The sequence below is a fragment of the Episyrphus balteatus genome, chromosome 1, assembly GCF_945859705.1.
Source record: "Episyrphus balteatus chromosome 1, idEpiBalt1.1, whole genome shotgun sequence".
In the NCBI taxonomy this organism is placed as follows: domain Eukaryota; kingdom Metazoa; phylum Arthropoda; class Insecta; order Diptera; family Syrphidae; genus Episyrphus; species Episyrphus balteatus.
The window spans coordinates 65,871,519-65,890,605 of NC_079134.1; the positions used below are offsets into that span (position 1 = coordinate 65,871,519).

The 19,087-nt window shown below is 34.8% G+C and overlaps 1 protein-coding gene across 1 annotated transcript; it reads right to left on the reverse strand.

Moving 5' to 3' along the window:
- Window positions 1-2,602: 2,602 nt before the first annotated feature.
- On the reverse strand, window positions 2,603-3,538 carry LOC129905812 (uncharacterized). The gene has a single exon (XM_055981405.1). The coding sequence runs from the start codon at window positions 3,536-3,538 to the stop codon at window positions 2,603-2,605; it is 936 nt and encodes a 311-aa protein (XP_055837380.1).
- Between the last annotated feature and the right edge of the window lie 15,549 nt (window positions 3,539-19,087).

The window sequence follows — 19,087 nt, forward strand, 5'->3', positions numbered from 1 at the left end:
GATATCCTCCTTAAATGAAGTTCTAAGTCCAAGCAAAACTGTTGGCAATACTTCAGTCCAAGGTTTCGGAGAACACATGAGTACAGCTTTCAATGTTCTGTGCATTCTTTCGACTATACCGTTGGACTGAGGATGGTAGGGTGTAGTTCTTGTTTTCTTTGTTCCTACAAGGTTGGTGAGAGCATTAAAGAGAGCTGATTCGAACTGAGAGCCTTGATCTGATGTTATTGTAACAGGTGATCCGTAATGTGCAATCCAGTGATTGAATAAGGTTGTTGCGACTGTGTCTGCGGTCATGTCTTTAATCGGAACAGCTACTGGCCATCTTGAAAAACGATCTATCATAGTTAGGCAGTATTGATAACCTTGAACCATGGGTAAAAAGATGATGTCAATGTGTAGATGGTTAAATCTCGTGTCTGGGACTGTGATGTGATCGGGTTGGAGTTTGTTATGACGGTGCACTTTGGCTCTTTGACATGCTATGCAATCTCGGGACCATTGTAATACGTCTTTTCGAATTCCGGGCCAAGTAAATTTTAGTCGCAGAAGCCGTGAAGTTGTTCTGCCACTAGGGTGTGAGGTGTTATGAATGGTTTTGAATGCTGTTCTTCGTAGTGACTTTGGAATATATGGTCTGACAATTCCTAATGATATATCAGAATATATGTGGATACCTGGTTCAGCTTGTAGTTTTTGTAGATGCAGTGATGTTGGATTTTTAAGTAGCTCTTGTAGGTGGACATCTTTTTGTTGTTCGTCACATATGTTCTCTGGGCTTAAAATGGTTGGCATGGTTATGGTGCTTACTCGAGAGAGCGCGTCTGCAACAATGTTATCATCACCTTTTAGATAGACTATGTCTGTGCTATATTGTGAGATATAGTCCAGCTGGCGATGTCTTCGTTCCGGAGCTTTGTCATGTTTTTGTTTGAATGCATAAATTAAGGGTTTATGGTCAGTCTTGATAGTAAAGTTTCGGCATTCTAACATATGTTGGAAAAACTGAATAGAAGCAAAAATAGCAAGTAACTCACGGTCATAAGTGCAGTATCTTTGTTCACCAGAGCTGAGTTTTCGTGAGAAAAAACCCAACGGCTCCCAGTTGTTATTGACAAGCTGTTCGAGTTTGGCTCCAATTGCAGTGGATGATGCGTCAGTTGTGAGGGTCATCTTAGCATTTTGTGACGGGTACGCAAGTAGTGTGATGTCTGCAATCTTTTGCTTGCATTCCTCGAATGCTTTGTTTGCTTCTTCAGTCCAGTGAACTTTTGTTTTGTCGTTTTTTATTGAGTGTTGTATGTAACCATTGAGTGGAAGTTGAGAAGTAGCTGCATTTGGAATACAGCGAGAAAGCGTCTTAACTCTTCAATGGTTTCCGGTTTTTTGAAACTTAGTATGGCCTCGACACGTTCGCTGACTGGTGAATAACCTTGAGAGCTAATTTTGAAACCGAGAAAATTAACTTCAGGTTGACCGAAAATGCATTTGGTGAGATTCACACTCAATGAAGACGATCTCAATCGCTCAAGAACTGTTCGGATGTGTGCGACATGTGACTCTTCGTCTTTGGACATGATGAGTATGTCGTCAATGTAAACAAAAACGAAGTCAAGGCCTCTGAAGATGGAATCCATGAATCTTTGGAATGTCTGAGTCGCGTTCCTGAGTCCGAACGGCATAACTAGATATTCAAAAAGGCCGAATGGAGTGGCGATGGCTGTCTTGTGGATGTCGTCCGGATACATGGGCACCTGATGATAAGCTTTGTCCAGGTCCAATTTGGAGAAGATGGTTTTTCCGTGGAGAAGGGGAAACAGATCTTGTATTAGAGGAGGCGCATACTTGTCGGGCTCGGTTATTGAGTTTAACTGCCTGTAGTCTCCACAGAGTCGCCAAGTTTTGTCCTTCTTTGACACAAGATGGATTGGACTGGCGTATGGACTTCTGGATGCTCGAATAACCCCGTTCTCCAGCAACTCAGAAATGATTGCTTTTGCAGCTGTGGCTTTTTCACCTGCTAGTTTTTGGGATCGTGCTGACGTTGGAGGACCATTGGTGTTGATACGATGTGCGTAGTGCCTGTTATTGATATTGGGGGTGAGTGTAGGTCTCGTTACTTCTATGAATTCTTTGAGCAGCCCCGAATACGGTTCTGGTACGGATTTGTTCACTGTTGAGATGTTGTATGTTTTTGTTGCCAGAAATTCTCCCTTCGATGACAGAGAAGTGAGAGGATCTATTAGTCTCTGATTTTTTAAATCAATAATTAGATTGAAGTTCGTTAAAAAATCAGCACCAATTATTGCTGTAGTTATATCGGCTATGATGAACGTCCAGGAAAACACACGCCGAAGATTGAGGTTTAGATTAATGTTTTTTGTGCCATAGGTGTTAATGGTAGATGAGTTTGCAGCAAAGAGCATGAACGTGTCTTGTTTATGTTTATGTTTGAAAAATGTTGATGGAATAATTGAAACTACCGATCCAGAATCAATTAGGTAAGTCCGGTGAGTGGAATGGTCATAAATATGGAGACGAGTCTCCTTTCGTGTGGTGTCAGTTATGCTGTCACCAACTGATGCAATCGGTGACAGCGGAGTTAGTTTTCCTGGTTTGATGTGGGTGGAAATTTGCACGGCTTTGTGCAATGACGGGCTTCATTGCCCCATCGATGGTGATAGTAGCACATGCCGTTTCGATTTGGAGTAATAGATCTGTTTCTTGTGCGAGACACATGGGTTTGCTGATGTAGTTGGCGATGCTGATGTTGTTGCTGTTGTTGTGGTTGGTTTTGATTGGATTGTAGTGTTTTTATGTCGCGTTGGCAACATTCCAACATCAAACGCATCTCAAGCATCTGCCTTTCGAGTCTGGTAAAATCTGATTGTGTTAGATTCTGTTGTTTGTGTGGTGAAGAGTCTCGGGTTTGTACTGCCATGACGGTGGTGCTATTGATTGCATCCATTATGCGGTCGGCTGTCTCTGCTAGGGCATTTAAATTTTTTAAGTTGTCAGAGATGACTAATAATGGTCGAATTTTTTCGGGCAATCGCTCAGACCACAGCTGGTGCAACACCTCATCGGTCACCGAATTTTTTGCAAGCTCCCGCATTTCTCGCAATAACTGAGATGGCTTCTTATTGGACAAAACCATCTCTCTAAGAAGTTTTTGGATTTGCGAAGTTCGTGATTCCGAGAAACGTTCTAGAATTGTTGTCTTTAAAGCTTTGTATTTGTCGGTGGCGGGAGCATTGCTGATAATGTCTATTAACTGGGAAGCGAAATTCAATGGAAGTGCCTTCAAAAGTTGATTATACCTCTGGGCATCGCTTGTAATACGATTTGCAGTGAAATCTGCCTCAGCAATGGCGAACCATAACTCCGGAGATTCTGATGAGAATTGGGGCAAATGCAGGTTAACTGAATAAACAAAATCCTGATGGACATTTGTTGTCGGCTGATTTTGTTGGCTAGAGTCTGTGGGATTTTCATTCTTCTGATCAGGGTCGTCGGGATTCTCAGTGGGATCGCCCATGATGATTTTGGGATGTGTTTTTTGGGTCGATCACGTCGGGGTCACCAATGTAGTGTCAGGGGAAGTATGACACTAACTTTGACAAATAAAAAAGAGAAAATATACCTGTTTTTGTTCTATTTGTCTTGATTGAAATAAAAAGCGTTTTGTTTAAAAGATTTCAAAAGAATCTATAAATATAAAACATTTTATTTAACTTTTCTTAAGAAAAACAAAAATTATGTGGAAAGTTCGAGAGCCGAGTTCGTTGGCGTTACAAAAGGGAATAATTTTGAATTTGAGTTGTATCTTTTAATTGATGTGCGGCGCCAGCATAGATACAGAGTTGCCACATGACGTTTACCCCAGCGCCACCTGTCGTGACCCAGAAACCCCAGAAACCTTATAACTACTGCATAGGGTGATCAATAACGAATTTTAAATTAAAAAAGAAAAAAAAAAAAACTAAATTGATAAAACTAAAAATTATAAAGTAATTTCGATTAAGTCATAAATTAAACAATAACTGAAGCAGTATGGCAAACTGTGGTTTTTGCGAAAGAATCTGTGACTACATGATAGATTCCATTATGTGTAGTGGGAATTGTCGCAAGATTTTTCATGTTAAATATATTAATGCTGATGTGCCATATGGCACCATAAAACTTTTTGATAAAAGGAAATCGTTTTACTATTTCTGCATAACACAAAACAATTGGAAAATTTACAAAATCAACTAAAGTTTTTATCCGATAAGGTTGAAAATATCACTTCTCTCCCACAATTACTGCAAAGACAAACCAGAAGCAAAGCTAAAAGTAATAATCAAATACTGTCACACTCACTAAGCGAAAAAATAATGACCTCGATGATGAAAAATCTGGGGAAAAGCCGATAACGAAGAAGCCTGCAACTTGTATATTTACACCTTTCGCACTTCCTAGTCCGAATCCGACTTTTAACTTTAATTATGATGCACCAACTCCTGCATTGCTTCTACCAACATTGCCCACTCCAACACCAATAGACGATAGTACTTCTATACTAAGATGTAACTCGACACCTACGTCACACAGTGGCCCGTTTTGACTTTTTTGCTTGCAAAATTAATATCTTCTAAACAAATAAAGATATCGACACAATTTTTTTTTTAATTGAAGGAAATTTCCAAGGCTATGAAAATTGTGAGTTTCAAAAAAAGAAAAAACTTTACAGGGTGTTTCAGAATTTGGTGTTAAAGTAAGAAGTTTTAGATAAGGTGATAAACACTATGGTATATTGATATACAATCCTCAAAATCAATTTCTGAAGTAATCTGAGTGAAGTGACTCAGTGGGGAAAAAGGAAAAGAACCAATTCGAGTGAAACAGTGGGGAAAAAAGTATTTTTTTTTTTTTAATTTGTATGCAATTTTTTATTTTTCTTTATACAAGAGTACATTTATAGTGTATTTCAGTGATATATTACAAGTCAAATAGTGGAAAAGGGTAAAAGTAGCAAATTAACATATAAACAACACTAGATTTCTTGAAAACTATCATCTAAGTCCGGGAAAATTTGTAATAAACTCATCATTTCTGGAAAGTATTGTTCTTTCAGATATTTTTGGGTTCTTACATGCCTTAAGGAAGAAATAAGTGGATCCGATGAGGTTGCAAGCATGTTAAATAGGTCTTCATTCTGCCGAATCCTTGAAACTTTGCACGTGTTTTGATATCTGTTCTTCTTGTAGTCTTTATTTTTGCATTCTTGGGCTTCTTCTGACAGTTCTCCAAGTGGTAGTGATTGATATTTGATGATATTTTGACTATGAACCAATATTTTGTGAAGAGTAGGTGTGAGTAGTTTTTCAGGATAATTTTGTTTAAGAAGCTCTGCTGTTCTATTAGTATACTCTCCAAATTTAACTGCATTCACTACTTCCCTGCAATTCAAAACATTCAGTATTATTTTCAGCCTCATAATAACTTCTCCATTGACTTCAGTTATTCGAGCGGTTGCATCTGATTGTTCAAAAAATCTCCTTGAAGTGTTTCCATCATTAGTATTTCCATAACCTTGCTTTGGTTTATCCACATCAAGTCCAAGCTCATCTCGAAAACGCGTTTGGATCGCTTGTTTTCTTCTCTTTTCCATCTCCTTGGTGCCAATAGATTCATCTTTTTATACCTTAATAATAAATACCAGCGCCAAAAAATATTCTAATCCTTTTATTACTTATAATTTTATGACATCCCATGAAAACTACCTGTCTGTAGAAATTACCGGTTTAACGAATTAGAAAATTCGTTAATCCGGTAAAAAGCTCTTATCAAATTAAAGTACCTGAATGGAATTTAATGATATTAATTAAAAGTTTTATTAGAGGTTTAAAAGAAATAAGCTATAAAACCCTTTCAAACAAATTAGGTAGTAAATATACATAAAATATGTTTTTCCTTTTAAGTAAAAGTCATGTTATTGGAATCCATCACATACAAAACAAAGAACTCTAATTTTCCAAGATTTTATTTTTACACATGAGAAAAAATTCGAAAAAATGACTGACTTTATCAAATCAAATCGCTCTAGCTCAGTTGGATGCAAAATGACGCAGCTGAGCTTTTGGATCTTTATTAAGAAATATATAAGGATTTTGAATCAGCTGAGCTTGGTTTGATTACGTAGAAATCTTTTTTTTTCTATGCAATTTGAAGTCGAAAAAGTGTGCAAAAAACGGTGTTTAAAAAAACATTACATTAAACAACTAAAAAATAAGTTTTTTATTTTTTTTTTCAATTGTTGGTTTAAATAATTACACAGCATATGAAAAAAAAATAAAAATCAAAACGTTTTAGAAGTCCTCTTCCTAGTTTAAACACTCAAAGAATAAAAATAAAAAAACACATTTTTTTCCATAATAAAAAATTATTAACTTTGGCCTGCTCTATAAGGCACACCAATAACCCAAGTTGAAAATTTTTTTCGAATACTCGAGCTCCAAACATTTGTGAATGCACTGATCTAAAAAGTTTTTCATTATAGACCCACCCGAAAAATGAATATTGCAAGCACTTTTGCCTAAATGGGCCACTGTGCGTCAGCATCTAGCTAAATAACACCGACAGACTATACATCTTCATCTCATTCAGCTTCATCATTTCTTTTATCGCAACAGACGCAAGCTTCAACATCATTACCAAGAACTACAATATTAAATTCAATTACTACCAACGAAATAAATGAGAATGAATCTCCAATTATATCGGGCCTAAGAGTTGTGGAGGGGAAAAAACCCTATTTTTTTCCAAGCTCCATCCCTCAACGAATGCCCTTGATATAAAAAACTTTATCACGAGTAAATTGGGATCACTATCAAAAACGATTGTGGAGAAAATGATACATCGTAACCACTCTAAATATGCATCTTTTAAAATTAGAGTATCAGATTCTTTGCTTCACTTACTAAATTCTTCATCGTTTTGGCCAATTGGAACTATAGTACACGAGTTTCAGAATAAATTAACCAAGCCACCTACCATTCAGAACCCTTTTCGGCAGACCAGGACAATGCAACAAAAAAGCAGCTTCAACAGGTATTAATTTATTACCAAAATGTTAATGGTCTAAGGACAAAGATCAACACGGTCTACAAAAATATCAATAATCTTCCACATGATATAATTATTCTGACTGAAACTTGGTTAAATAATACATTCATGACACTGAGCTTTTTGATTCATCTTATCAAGTCTTCAGGCGTGACAGACACTCGAACGATTTGCAAACAGTTGGAGGCGGAGTACTCATAGCAATCAAAAACTTTTTTATATGCACATTAGTCGATAATTACGATTCCTCTAACAATGAATTAATATGCATTAAAATTAAAATGGAATTTGGATATCTTTTCATTATATCTTTGTATATACCTCCGAGATCCAACAGCAATACCTACGAAAACTATGTATACTGCATAGATAACATATATGAACAAATGGAACCAAGTGACGAGCTCTTAATTTTGGGTGACTTCAATCTTCGAAACTTGACATGGACAAATTCTACTGACTGCAACTATTTCTCTCCTTCCAATCCTTCATCCGCAAGTGAATTTTCGATCATCGATGGTTTAGCCTCGTGCAGACTCAGCCAATTCTGGACTTAGTTTTTTTCTCCAATACTATATACACTGACATGGTTGTAATTCCCGCTCATACTAAACTGTTGGAAGAAGACCGACACCACCCAGCGTTAGACATATCTCTAAATATTAATATTAATAATGTTTCTCTTAATACAAATAACAAACTTAAATTTGATTACAAACTGAGAACTGTTTCAGTCCGGGCCCTGATGGTGTTCCATCTTGTGTTTTGAAGAAGTGTGTGTCTGAATTAACCTATCCTTTTTGTGTTCTTTTCAATGTATCTATCAAATTCTCAACATTTCCTATAGTAGGGGAGCCCGAGATGCTAAATTTGCAGTTACTCGAGCGCCATGGGGACCTATTGGATTGCGAAGATTAGGTTCTAAAACGAAAAAAAGTATATGGAAGTTTTCCATTTAAGTGGGGATAAGAGCTTATAAACACGTTAAGAAAATGTAAAAAAAAACTGTCACATTGAAATACTCGAGCGCGTCAGATATTAATAGGGTATACTTGCATCGACATTGTCATAACCGATAAATATTAATCTGACGATAAGACAGTGGTGGGTGGCTACAAAAAGCGGTAGAAAAAATAAAAAAAAAGAAGTTATTCGAGCGTGTCAGATTTTGAGAGGGTACGTTCAGTGAACTCCAAATAGTGTTCAATTTGAATAACTGACGATTTGGAAGTGGCCTACACTTATAAATCAATTTTGAAAATGTAAAAAAAAATTGTTAGCTTAAGTTACTCGAGCGTGTCAGATTTTTCTACTGTAGGTTCAGCTCGATGTCAGAGTCACCTTAAATGATAATCTGACAATTACGTTAAGGAGTATTGCTAATCTGACAATTAAAAAAAAAAAATAATGAGACATTTTTTGAATAAAACAACATTTTTCGTTTCTTCTGGTTATTACCTACTGTATGTAATACAAAATTTACATTATATGCATATTATATACAAAGGTCAATAAATAATTTAATGTTCATCATCACTGGATTCGTCTTCCAGGTTGGTTTCCACTTCTTCAACTTTGTCGTCATATCTCGTGTTTCTGTAAGCAAAAATGGTCATGATACCTACTTGATAATCTTTCTTTCGTATGATATTATATAATTAAAAAGTAAACGTACCTAAAGTCATAAGTTTTGCTAGTCTGGTCTTGAACGAAAGAAAAAAATACCCCGAATCTAAGAACATTACGTGATGACCAGACGATCAGAGCTTCTATATTTAGATGGGGCTTTTGCTATAAAGTTAAGAATGTCACGTTATTCCTCGATACAAAAATTTGAGTGTTGGACCGGTCTGGAAATTCTCCGGTGGTGAATTCCATATAAAATGTCTTTTGGGGCGTATTCCCTTTGGCACGTTATTTTTTATCAAATTTAATGAATTCTTTAGATTTTGTTAGGTCAATCCGTATCCACATAATAAGTGTAAGTAAATTAGATAAAAAATTAAGATATTTTGACAAAAACGTTAAAAACTCACAAACATGAACCAAAAAATTGCATTTTTTTATTTACTGTAACTTCATGCTTTATCGATAATTTTGGCTATATTGCCCCACGAAAACCGTCAGATTATATGTTTTTCGTGCTCCTGATAAAATGCCCTTCAGAATAAAAAAAAATTAATCGCGCTCGAGTATTTCGAGGTGACGTTTTTTTTTTACAACTTCGTGCCTCCGCCATTTTCTTATGCCTCACTCAAATTGTCAGATTATTGAAATATACACTTTTCTTGATGTACTTAACCTACCATTTCTTAATCTGAAGCGCTCGAGTATTTCCGAGGATCGATTTTTTTTTACTAATCTGACGCGCTGCCAAAAACGCAGACCACTGTATCAAGCTTTAATATTTGGTAGGAGTACATTACTGAGTACAAGCTTTCTCCCCATATGATTTTCTGACGCGCTCGAGTAACACGCGAAATCCCTTCCTGGGCTCCCCTACTACTATATTGTGGAAAAGTGCATTTATAACACCAGTTCACAAAAAAGGGTCTAAGAATGAAATTGCCAATTATCGTCCTATTGCAAAACTTTCTGTCATCCCAAAAATTTTCGAGTCCATTATATGTGAAGTCTTGTCTTTTAACTGTAGATCCATTATCTGTGACAATCAACATGGTTTCATTCAAAATAAATCAACAGTTACTAATTTGTTCCACTTTACCACGTTTTGCCTCGATGCTTTTCAGGATCATAAACAAGTTGATGTTGTATTCACCGATTTTAGCAAAGCATTCGATAAGCTTTGTCACAAAACACTTATATTTAAACTAAGAGCTCTTGGTTTTAACGAATCGTTTTTATTATGGATTTCATCTTATTTAGGAAATAGATCTTATAGTGTGAATTTCAGAAATGAACTTTCTGATCAATTCTTTATTAACTCTGGTGTTCCCCAAGGCAGCCACCTCGGTCCATTGCTATATATATATTAATGACTTGCCTTCAATTTTGAAAAACTCATCTATACCTACTTATCTATGCTGATGATGTAAAAAATTTTAAGAAAATAACATCAACAAAAGATTGTTTAGATCTTCAAAGTGATCTGTATTCATTCAGAGAATGGTGTAATGAAAACAGTCTTTTATTAAATTTAGACAAATGTTAAACAATGTGTTTTACACGCAAAAAGAACTGTATAACATATGACTATATGTTGGGCACATCTCCACTGGAAAAATTATCCCTCTTTTCCGATCTCGGAATTATTCTTGACCAAAAACTAACTTTCAATGATCACTACAATTTTATCGTAAAAAAAGCAAATAGAATTTTAGGATTTATTAAATGATTTGCTCGTGAGTTCCAGGATCCTTACGTCGTAAAATTACTTTATGTGTCTTTTGTGAGACCAGTTCTAGAATACGGCTGTGTAATATGGGCACCATACTACTCAGTTCACATAGACCGCCTTGAGAGCATCCAAAGAAGGTTCATGCGTTTTTGTCTACGCTTTCTCCCGTGGTCTCCAGGTTATACACTTCCCCCGTACGCAAATAGATTAAGGTTAATCAATCTTCCGTTACTACCGTGCCATAGGCAATATTTACAGTTATGTTTTATTTTAAAATTAATAAATGGGTCAATAACATCTCCATCAGCTCGGGATCGTCTAAATTTCAGCTACAGTCAAGCTAATTTACGTAGACAAATTATCTTATGTCCAATATTTAGCAGAACAAATTATGGTTTAAATAGTCCCTTAAATCAACTGATTTCAGTCTTCAACAGATACTATTTTATAATTTCTTCATTTAATGTTAATTTTAAGAGTAAGAACTTCAAACAAAATTTCTTAAATGCACAATTTTAATGTACATATGTATATGTAATATTGTATTTAATGTTTTTCTTTTAATGTTTTTTTTTTTAGTTTATAAATTTAATATTAAGATGTAATGTAACGTTAGTATTTAACGAATTAAATAAATAAATAATAGGACTAAGTATATTTTACATTTACTCTTGGAATTCAAGATACCCCCCGTAAACGTGTTTTTTTTTTCGAAAAAAATTCATACGAACGCAAGGCTCGAGTACGATAACTTAGGCGCCGAGAATTATCTCGAAAAAGGAAGCTAATCCGATTTTGGTAAAAACGGATTATTATTGCTGAGGCCTTCAGAAACAAAGCCTCATCTTTAGTTTTTGTCGTCATTTTAGGTCAACCTTAAACTTGTTCAGGCTCACTGTGAACGTAGGCCTGTAAACATTCTGCAGAATTGGTGTGTTCATTAATGCAGCAAATCAGAAAGGCGATTGTACTAACGCAGATTACCGACGTTTATGAAAACACCCCTAATCAAATCTCTCCTGCAAATTACCTACAAAAGTTATTGCGATAATTTGGATGAGATAAAAAAGGTTTGGGGTGTTTCTGACATTTTGACAAACAAGTAGTACTAGAAATTTGGCTTGCTTTCTTTGAAAATTTGTCCCAATTGGCCTTTCGATATATTTGAAATGATGTTTTTTGGAAAGGGTATATGAAGAACCCGTGTCTGAGAATTGGGAAGTGGTCACTTCCTACAAGAGAGCTGTGAGTTTCCAGCTTGCATTAGGTGCTATTTCAGGAGAACTAATGTCAAGTATATGGCGGTAAAGTGTTTCTAGTTGAAAAATTTGAAGGCGATCCATCATTAAGTAAAACTAGGTCTGAAATTTGTAGCCACTCTTCCACTGTTTTTCCGGCGCTATTAGTGTGTGGGGAGCTCCATAGTAAGCTATTGGTATTAAAGTCCCTATCACAATGCTTTGTGGCAGACGGTTTGCTACGAGGTTAAAGTACTCTTGCTGAGATACCACTTGATAGGATTGTCTATAAATATTTTGTATTGTTAGTGTTTGCGGGAATAATATTTTTAAAGTTTGACAAAGAATTCCACTGGGAGTACATGTAGAGGTGTGTGGGATATTCGATTTTATAAAAATGGCAGTTCCATCTTTATTTCGATTGTGTGGTTTGTCATTGAAGCAAGCTTTATAGTTTTTGTATTTAGACGGTGTATTTTCAACTAGAATTTTTGTTTCCTGCAAAGCAATGTCTTCAGGATTATGCTGGATTTACATACGTCTGCATGCAGAAAAGTAGAGGGGGATAGATATAATACCTGAAATCCATACGTATGAAGAAGAGACATTGATGAAGACGAACATGTTCGTCTTCGCTATTATCTTCCTATAATCTGCATTTCTGAAGATCTCTGCATTTTCATCTACTCTCTCTATCCAACATATGTGGTTCTTAAATACTGTGTCTCCTTTCAATGCAGATCTGGAAATGCAGACGTATGTAAAGCCAGCATTTTACTTATGAACGAGTACCTATGTTCAATGATGCAAGGTTATTGAAATAACCGTGAATGTTCCACTGTCGAATTTTTATATTTATTTGCTTATTGCTATTTGAGTAATTAATTCGGTTTGTAATACTATTGTTCTGGGTGTTATTTGTTGTTGCAAATACATCCAAATCTATTTGGTCGTGAACTTCTCTGGCTGGAGCGGGAACAAGAATGCTGATCGCCTAAGTCTCTTGTTTCCTCTCCATCCAGAAAAGCCCACGATTTTTGATTAGGGACATTAAGTTTAAAATTGTTCACCATAATCGTTATCAGATGTATGCATATAATACGTTTCTTTTTCTATTAAACTTTTTGTAAGTAATGTAATAGAAGAGTTAGGAGCAGTTTGGTTTTTGCTATTTGTTTTGTTGGATTCAGAAAAGTTTTTTTGTACGGTTTGTGGTGGTAGTGGACGATGGATAGGTTTACGATTGCTCTGTGCAGAGCAATTAATTGCTTCGGAATGGGAAGCTATTTGGTGTTCAGATTGTTTGGATAGATTGACAATTTTTACATCTTATGGGATTGGGGATATATTCTTGAACTTTTGTTTTATAAAAAGCTATATTAACTGTTTCAGGGTATTGATACCGATTACACGTAAATAGCATTAGTCCCGAGAGACGAAGGCCATTTTCCGTGTGCTTTTGGAATTTGTACACGTCAGTTACAACTTGAGATTTTGATTCGCTTTTAATTTCATCTTCTTTGACGTTGATCAAGCAAAGTGCGTATACAATTCCTTTTGAGGAATTTAAGTTTGCATGTAGTTTGACGTCAATTAAAATTTCGGCAAGAATAGAAATTTTGAGGAACCGATCTGGAATTGCTAGAGACTTAGTAAGAATCAAAATTTTAAAGTCTCTAATAGCGTTTTCGTTTGATAATTCTTAGAACGGTCCGGGACTGTCCGATCCCGAATTCCAAACCAACAAACTTGGATATTTCTTTTTGATTCTGAACTTTGGGTTTCTTTGTATTTGTGAAACGCCAAATAATGCGAACGCCTGATGAAAGTTTTATTAAGTTTAATTTGTTTATTCCATAAAAAGTTATCGTTTTTTTTTGTTTTCCCGAGTAAAAATAGAGCGCCGCAGCACCGCTGCACCACCGCCGTTTGCAGGAATTTTCGCCGCACCACGTCTGCAACACGTCTGCACTATTTCATTTTGAATGAAAAATTCGGTGCACGACTGCAGCACGTCCGCACTATTTCATTTTGAATGAAAAATTCGTTGCACGACCGCCGCACCACGACTGCAGCACGTCCGCACTATTTCATTTTGTATGAAAAATTCGCCGCACCATGATACATAATTTTGGAATTTTGAAAAATAAATAAAAACTATCGACGAGAAGCAGACTCGAACCCGAGCACTTTCAATTAGAAGTCCAACGCTTTAACCACTCGACTACCAAGTCATGTTTGCATGAACTGGCAATTTGTTACTTAAGGCAAAATAACATTGAAGACGACTTAAACATTTGTATAAGTACGAGAATAGAATTTTTTTCATACAATATGAAATAGTGCGGACGTGCTGCAGTCGTGGTGCAATGCAATGAATAGTAAAACATGTCAATCAAATCACGTGAAAGTCTAAAATAAGAAGCGTTTAAATGGGCGTTTCAGGAGTAAAAATGGAGTTCCGCCGCACCACCGCTGCACCACGTCCGCAGCACTTTTTGACCGCCGCACCTACGCTGCAGCACGTCCGCACTATGATCAAAAATTTCTAAACCGCTGCACCACCGCTGCAGCACGTCCGCACCGTTTCATTTTGAAAAAATGAAAAATATGAAAAAAATTCGCTGTACCAACGCCGCCGCACCACGACTGCAGCACGTCCGCACTATTTCATTTTGAATGAAAATTTCGGTGCACGACCGCCGCACCACGACTGCAGCACGTCCGCACTATTTCATTTTGAATGAAAAAAATGTGTGCGTGATTCTCGTTTTGATTCTGCCTCAAAATTCGGAATCGATTTTCTCTTCTTTTCAAAATTCGAACTGTCATTGAGTGCCAAACGTACAGTTTCAGAATCGTTTCAATGAATTCCGGAGAGTCTCGGACGACCAAACGAAAACGCTATAAGTTGTGAAATATTTTGATTTTCTTTGGTTATTGCATCAATTGCTTTGTTTCAAACAAACACATTTACTGATGATTTACGGATTTTGCATATTTGCATATTTTTAAAGGATTAAGATAGGTAAATTCTGATGACAACAAAATTCGTTTCACCAAAAATAAAGTTGAAAGCGATATGAATATTTAATTTTTTTTTGCATATTTACATGATGCAAAAATTTTCTTTTGTTAAACAAATCAAAAAATTATATTTAAATGATTCAGAATATAATATGCGTTATTATGAATTCCATTCGTATCGGAAAGTTGCTACGATTCCCGAAAAAATAATCACGGAATCTATCCGTAGTCGAAAATTCCATAAAAATCATCACCACAAGCGGATTTTGTGATTATTTTATTCGGGAATCGTAGAAATTTTCCGATACGATGGAATACGTAATATACATATATATTCAAATTTTATTAATTATTTTCACCTATTAAAGTAGACTAATTGAATACATAATTGTACCAATAGGTGTTCAAAATACAACCAATACAAACCATAATTTTTCCTAAATTACCTATTGATTAAGAGGCGCTGACGCTTCTCTCCAAAAACATCAAGTTAGCACGGCAAAGTGACCAGAATATAAATTTTATTAGTGTATCCTTTGGCCACAGATAATTTAATCATACAGATACATATCTTGTCTGCTCAGAAAAATATGAATCATTTTTTTTTTTCTTACCAGACAAGCCTTACCAGACAAGGAGCTTTCAAAAATAAAGCTGAAAAAGCTCTTTTTCAATTGGACTTTTTATTCTCACTCATGAAACTTTTTCTTCTTCTCTTTTTTTCCCAATGAATACATCAACAAAGTTAGGTAGATTGAATAAAAAAAACGTAAACAAACCTTTTTGCTTATAATGTATGAGTTGGTGTAGGTTATGTATCTTGTTCTTTTTTCTGTGCGGATTTTGGTGTATAAAATGAAAGAAAGGGATGTTAAAGCTGAAACACAATCACGCTTTGCCGTCGATTTTGACAACTGCGAAAAGTTCAACTATAAGAAATCTGTCATTGAATAAGAAGTACAGGAAGGGGTGTTTATTCAAATAAGTGAAGCCGCTTTTTATTAGTGTGAGTTGTACAGATGCACATGTATTGGTAAAGGGTTGGAGTGCAGATATATTGTTCACTCAAGGGGCGCCAACAGAAATGTAACTGGTCTCGTCATAGACTTCCGTATAAATGCTATTTTTCATCATAATTATATACGAATTTTAAACTGTTTTTTTTCCTCAACTAAAATCACACTGAAAATTGTTTTAAAATCATCAAGAGTAGCTGAAACATTGGCGGTCAATGATTGCATCGCCTTGTCATCACCAATAAGAGTGAGTTCGCCCCTGGAAAACGAGCTCGAAATTTGACAGATTATATAAAATTTTTGACAGTTTATATAAATTTGATTTTTTTTTAAATTTTTTGTGGCTTCACTCGCCAACTCTATAGGTGTGATATACACCCCTTCCTGTACTTCTTATTCAATGAAATCTGTGTATCCTCACACAATGACGCTTTTGTTACGTACGCTTTTTTTGACAAACGTAAGGAAACGTAAGAAAGCGAGCAAAAGTTCAACCAGACTGAACTTTTGCTCGCTTTCTGACATTTATCAGACATAGTTACAGTCACCCACAGAATTATTGCGCCAAATGTGAATAAAAAAATAAATTATTGGAAAACTATGTAGGTGTGTTTTTTAATTTCTCTTTATAGATGTTGCACATAAAAACGACATCGAGATATTTTAAATCAGAACTATTTACTTATTAAAAACAAAAATTATTTAATAATGTTGTATACTGAGTTTTACTGGTAAAAAACAATTTATTTTGATTGCTTTTGTTTTTATTACTATAGGATTAAAGAATAAACAAATTTCTATGCATCTTTTAAGGGTATGTTTCAGGGCCAAAAAATGATTAGCTCTGCAGAATCCACATTTTTGAGAATATTTAATTGAAATAAACGATTTTGGATTAAGAATATATGTGGGGACATATATTGCTGGCTTGAAAAAAAAAACAAAAATTTTGTAGTTGCCAAAATCAGTAAAAACTATGAAAAATCGTCAAATTTAGATATGTGTTCTTAAGGACCTCTGGGAAATTCATCAAATGTTATTTTTTTATTTGTGCATATTTTTTTTTTACATAACAATAAACCCCTACATTTCAGGACATCTTCGTTTTTTTGAAATTTAGTATCATTTGTATGAAAAAAAATATTACCAAACGCCGAAAAAAAGGGCAAATTTGCAAAAAACATCAATGCTAGATTTCGTATAACTTTAAAAGTTCAAAAGCTATAGAAACAAAATAAACTGTTTTTCAAAGCCTGAAAATGCATTAACATAACTCTATTTTTTTTTTATAATAAAAAAAAAAAATTATGAGTTTTTGAAACAAAAAATCTGGAAAAATTATAGGTTTTTAGTGTTTTTTTTTTAATGCCTGGCGGGAAATCCATAAATAATTTTTTTTAAATTTTTTTATTATTTTAATATGATAAAATATATTTCAGAGCTTCTCACGACATATTTTTTTTTTTTTGATTTTTTGGACCTAACATACTTATAAACGCAATTGAATATGTGAATATGTATAATGTCGTTGTGAATGAAGGGAAACCTTGACAATATCAATTTATTTTTTGTATTTTTGTTTTGTTATTTTGTTTATAGGTTCCAATAAAAAAAAAATATTTTTTCATGGGTGGTATATTTAATTTTAATTTTTAAAATTGTGTCTATTTTGCGTTTTTCACCTAGAAAAATTCTTTTTTTCACGCACACAAATATATTTAGTTCAACAAAATTCCACTGCTAAATCAGCGCTAAAACATTCTCTTTTCGCTGCATTCTCTTTTTTTTAATAAATCCGCTCTCATTTTTTCTCACTTTTTTGTTTGACTCTCGTGTCTCGTCTCGTCTGATTTGTTTGTCTTATTTTGTTGTCTCATTTTTTTCAATGCTAGACTTTGTGGAAGGTCAGATTTTGTTTATTGCAAGATATTTGCTTGAATTTTTTGTCTGTAATTGTATATTTTTCGTTTTTTTTTTTTTAGAAGTAAGTAATGTATTGTTTTTTTGTGCATGGTCATGATTGAAATATTTTTTATCGTTGAGGAACGATTATTACTTTTTGGTACATATAGTGCATAGGAACATAGCTTGCATACATAGATTTGTTTTGGTAAAGTAGGCAAAATTAATTTCGACATCATTTTTTTTTTCAATATTGGTCTATTCTATTATGAAGTCATAAAACACAAATAAATTACATTTTACAGACATCATCCTGGACGTGTGCCACTTCCAGCGTCCTTGTCCTCGTGACCGACAGACATCGTGTCGTCGGTCGGCGGCGGCGCGGCGCGGCGGCCATTGGCATACCTACATAGATGTTGTTAAAAAATTGTAAACACTTTTGGGTACCTACTTTTATTTCTTTCAGAATCAAGATACTTGTAAATAAAATCTGTAGGTAAACATTGGTTGGGTTCAAAAAAAATTATAGCTGTATGTAGGTAGGTAAATTCTTTACTTTTTTTTGAAGAGTATAGGTATATTTTAAATTTGCGAAATTCTGCAACAGATAATGAATGTGTCAATATAATCAATGTTATATAATGTTTTTACCTAATATATGTATGTACATCAGAAAGGAGAAAATCTATCATTTTTTGTTTTCTTTGGTTACACATGAACATTGTGAGGGAAAAGGGTTGAGTGGGAGATTACTGTAGAAGATAAAAATAAAAAATAAAAAAATCGTATTTTTGTATTTTTTTCAATATATTTGAGGTTTTATAAAAAAATGGTTTTTGTAAAAGTTGTAGACATTTATACCTACTGTCTACAATTTTTGCGTTTAACTTTTTTCGATAGGAGGTCTACTTTTGACAGAAATCGTAAAAAAAACGATTTTTGACACCCACCCCACTTTTTCGCCCACCCACCCCCTTTTTCCCAATTTGTTTGTGGGCAATTTGTTTTTCCCCTTTCATATACATACCTACCTATCATTTATCCTAAATTTTCCCACCACCCATATGCTGCTAATAGTTTTTTTTATTTTCAAAAACTATTGGCACTGGTCTAACACAACTGACCGGTGCGACTTTTTTCCTTGCTCTGTCCTCATACCCACAGTAATTCAAAACAACAACTGATAGATACCTAAATATATACCTACCATATGTTTATTTAGCGCTTTTACAACCCTTTCAAAAAAATTATTTCTTTTAGCAGGTAGCTGTTGTAGGTATGCGGGTGCCCGGCGCAGCGCGGCGCCATGTTCCGCGAATTAATTGAGATGATAGGTAAATCTATTTTTCCATTGTTCATCATCACCTAAATGATCAAAAAACATTTATTATTTTGCTGCCGCATGACGTAGCCCACTGATAGAAAGCACCAACAAA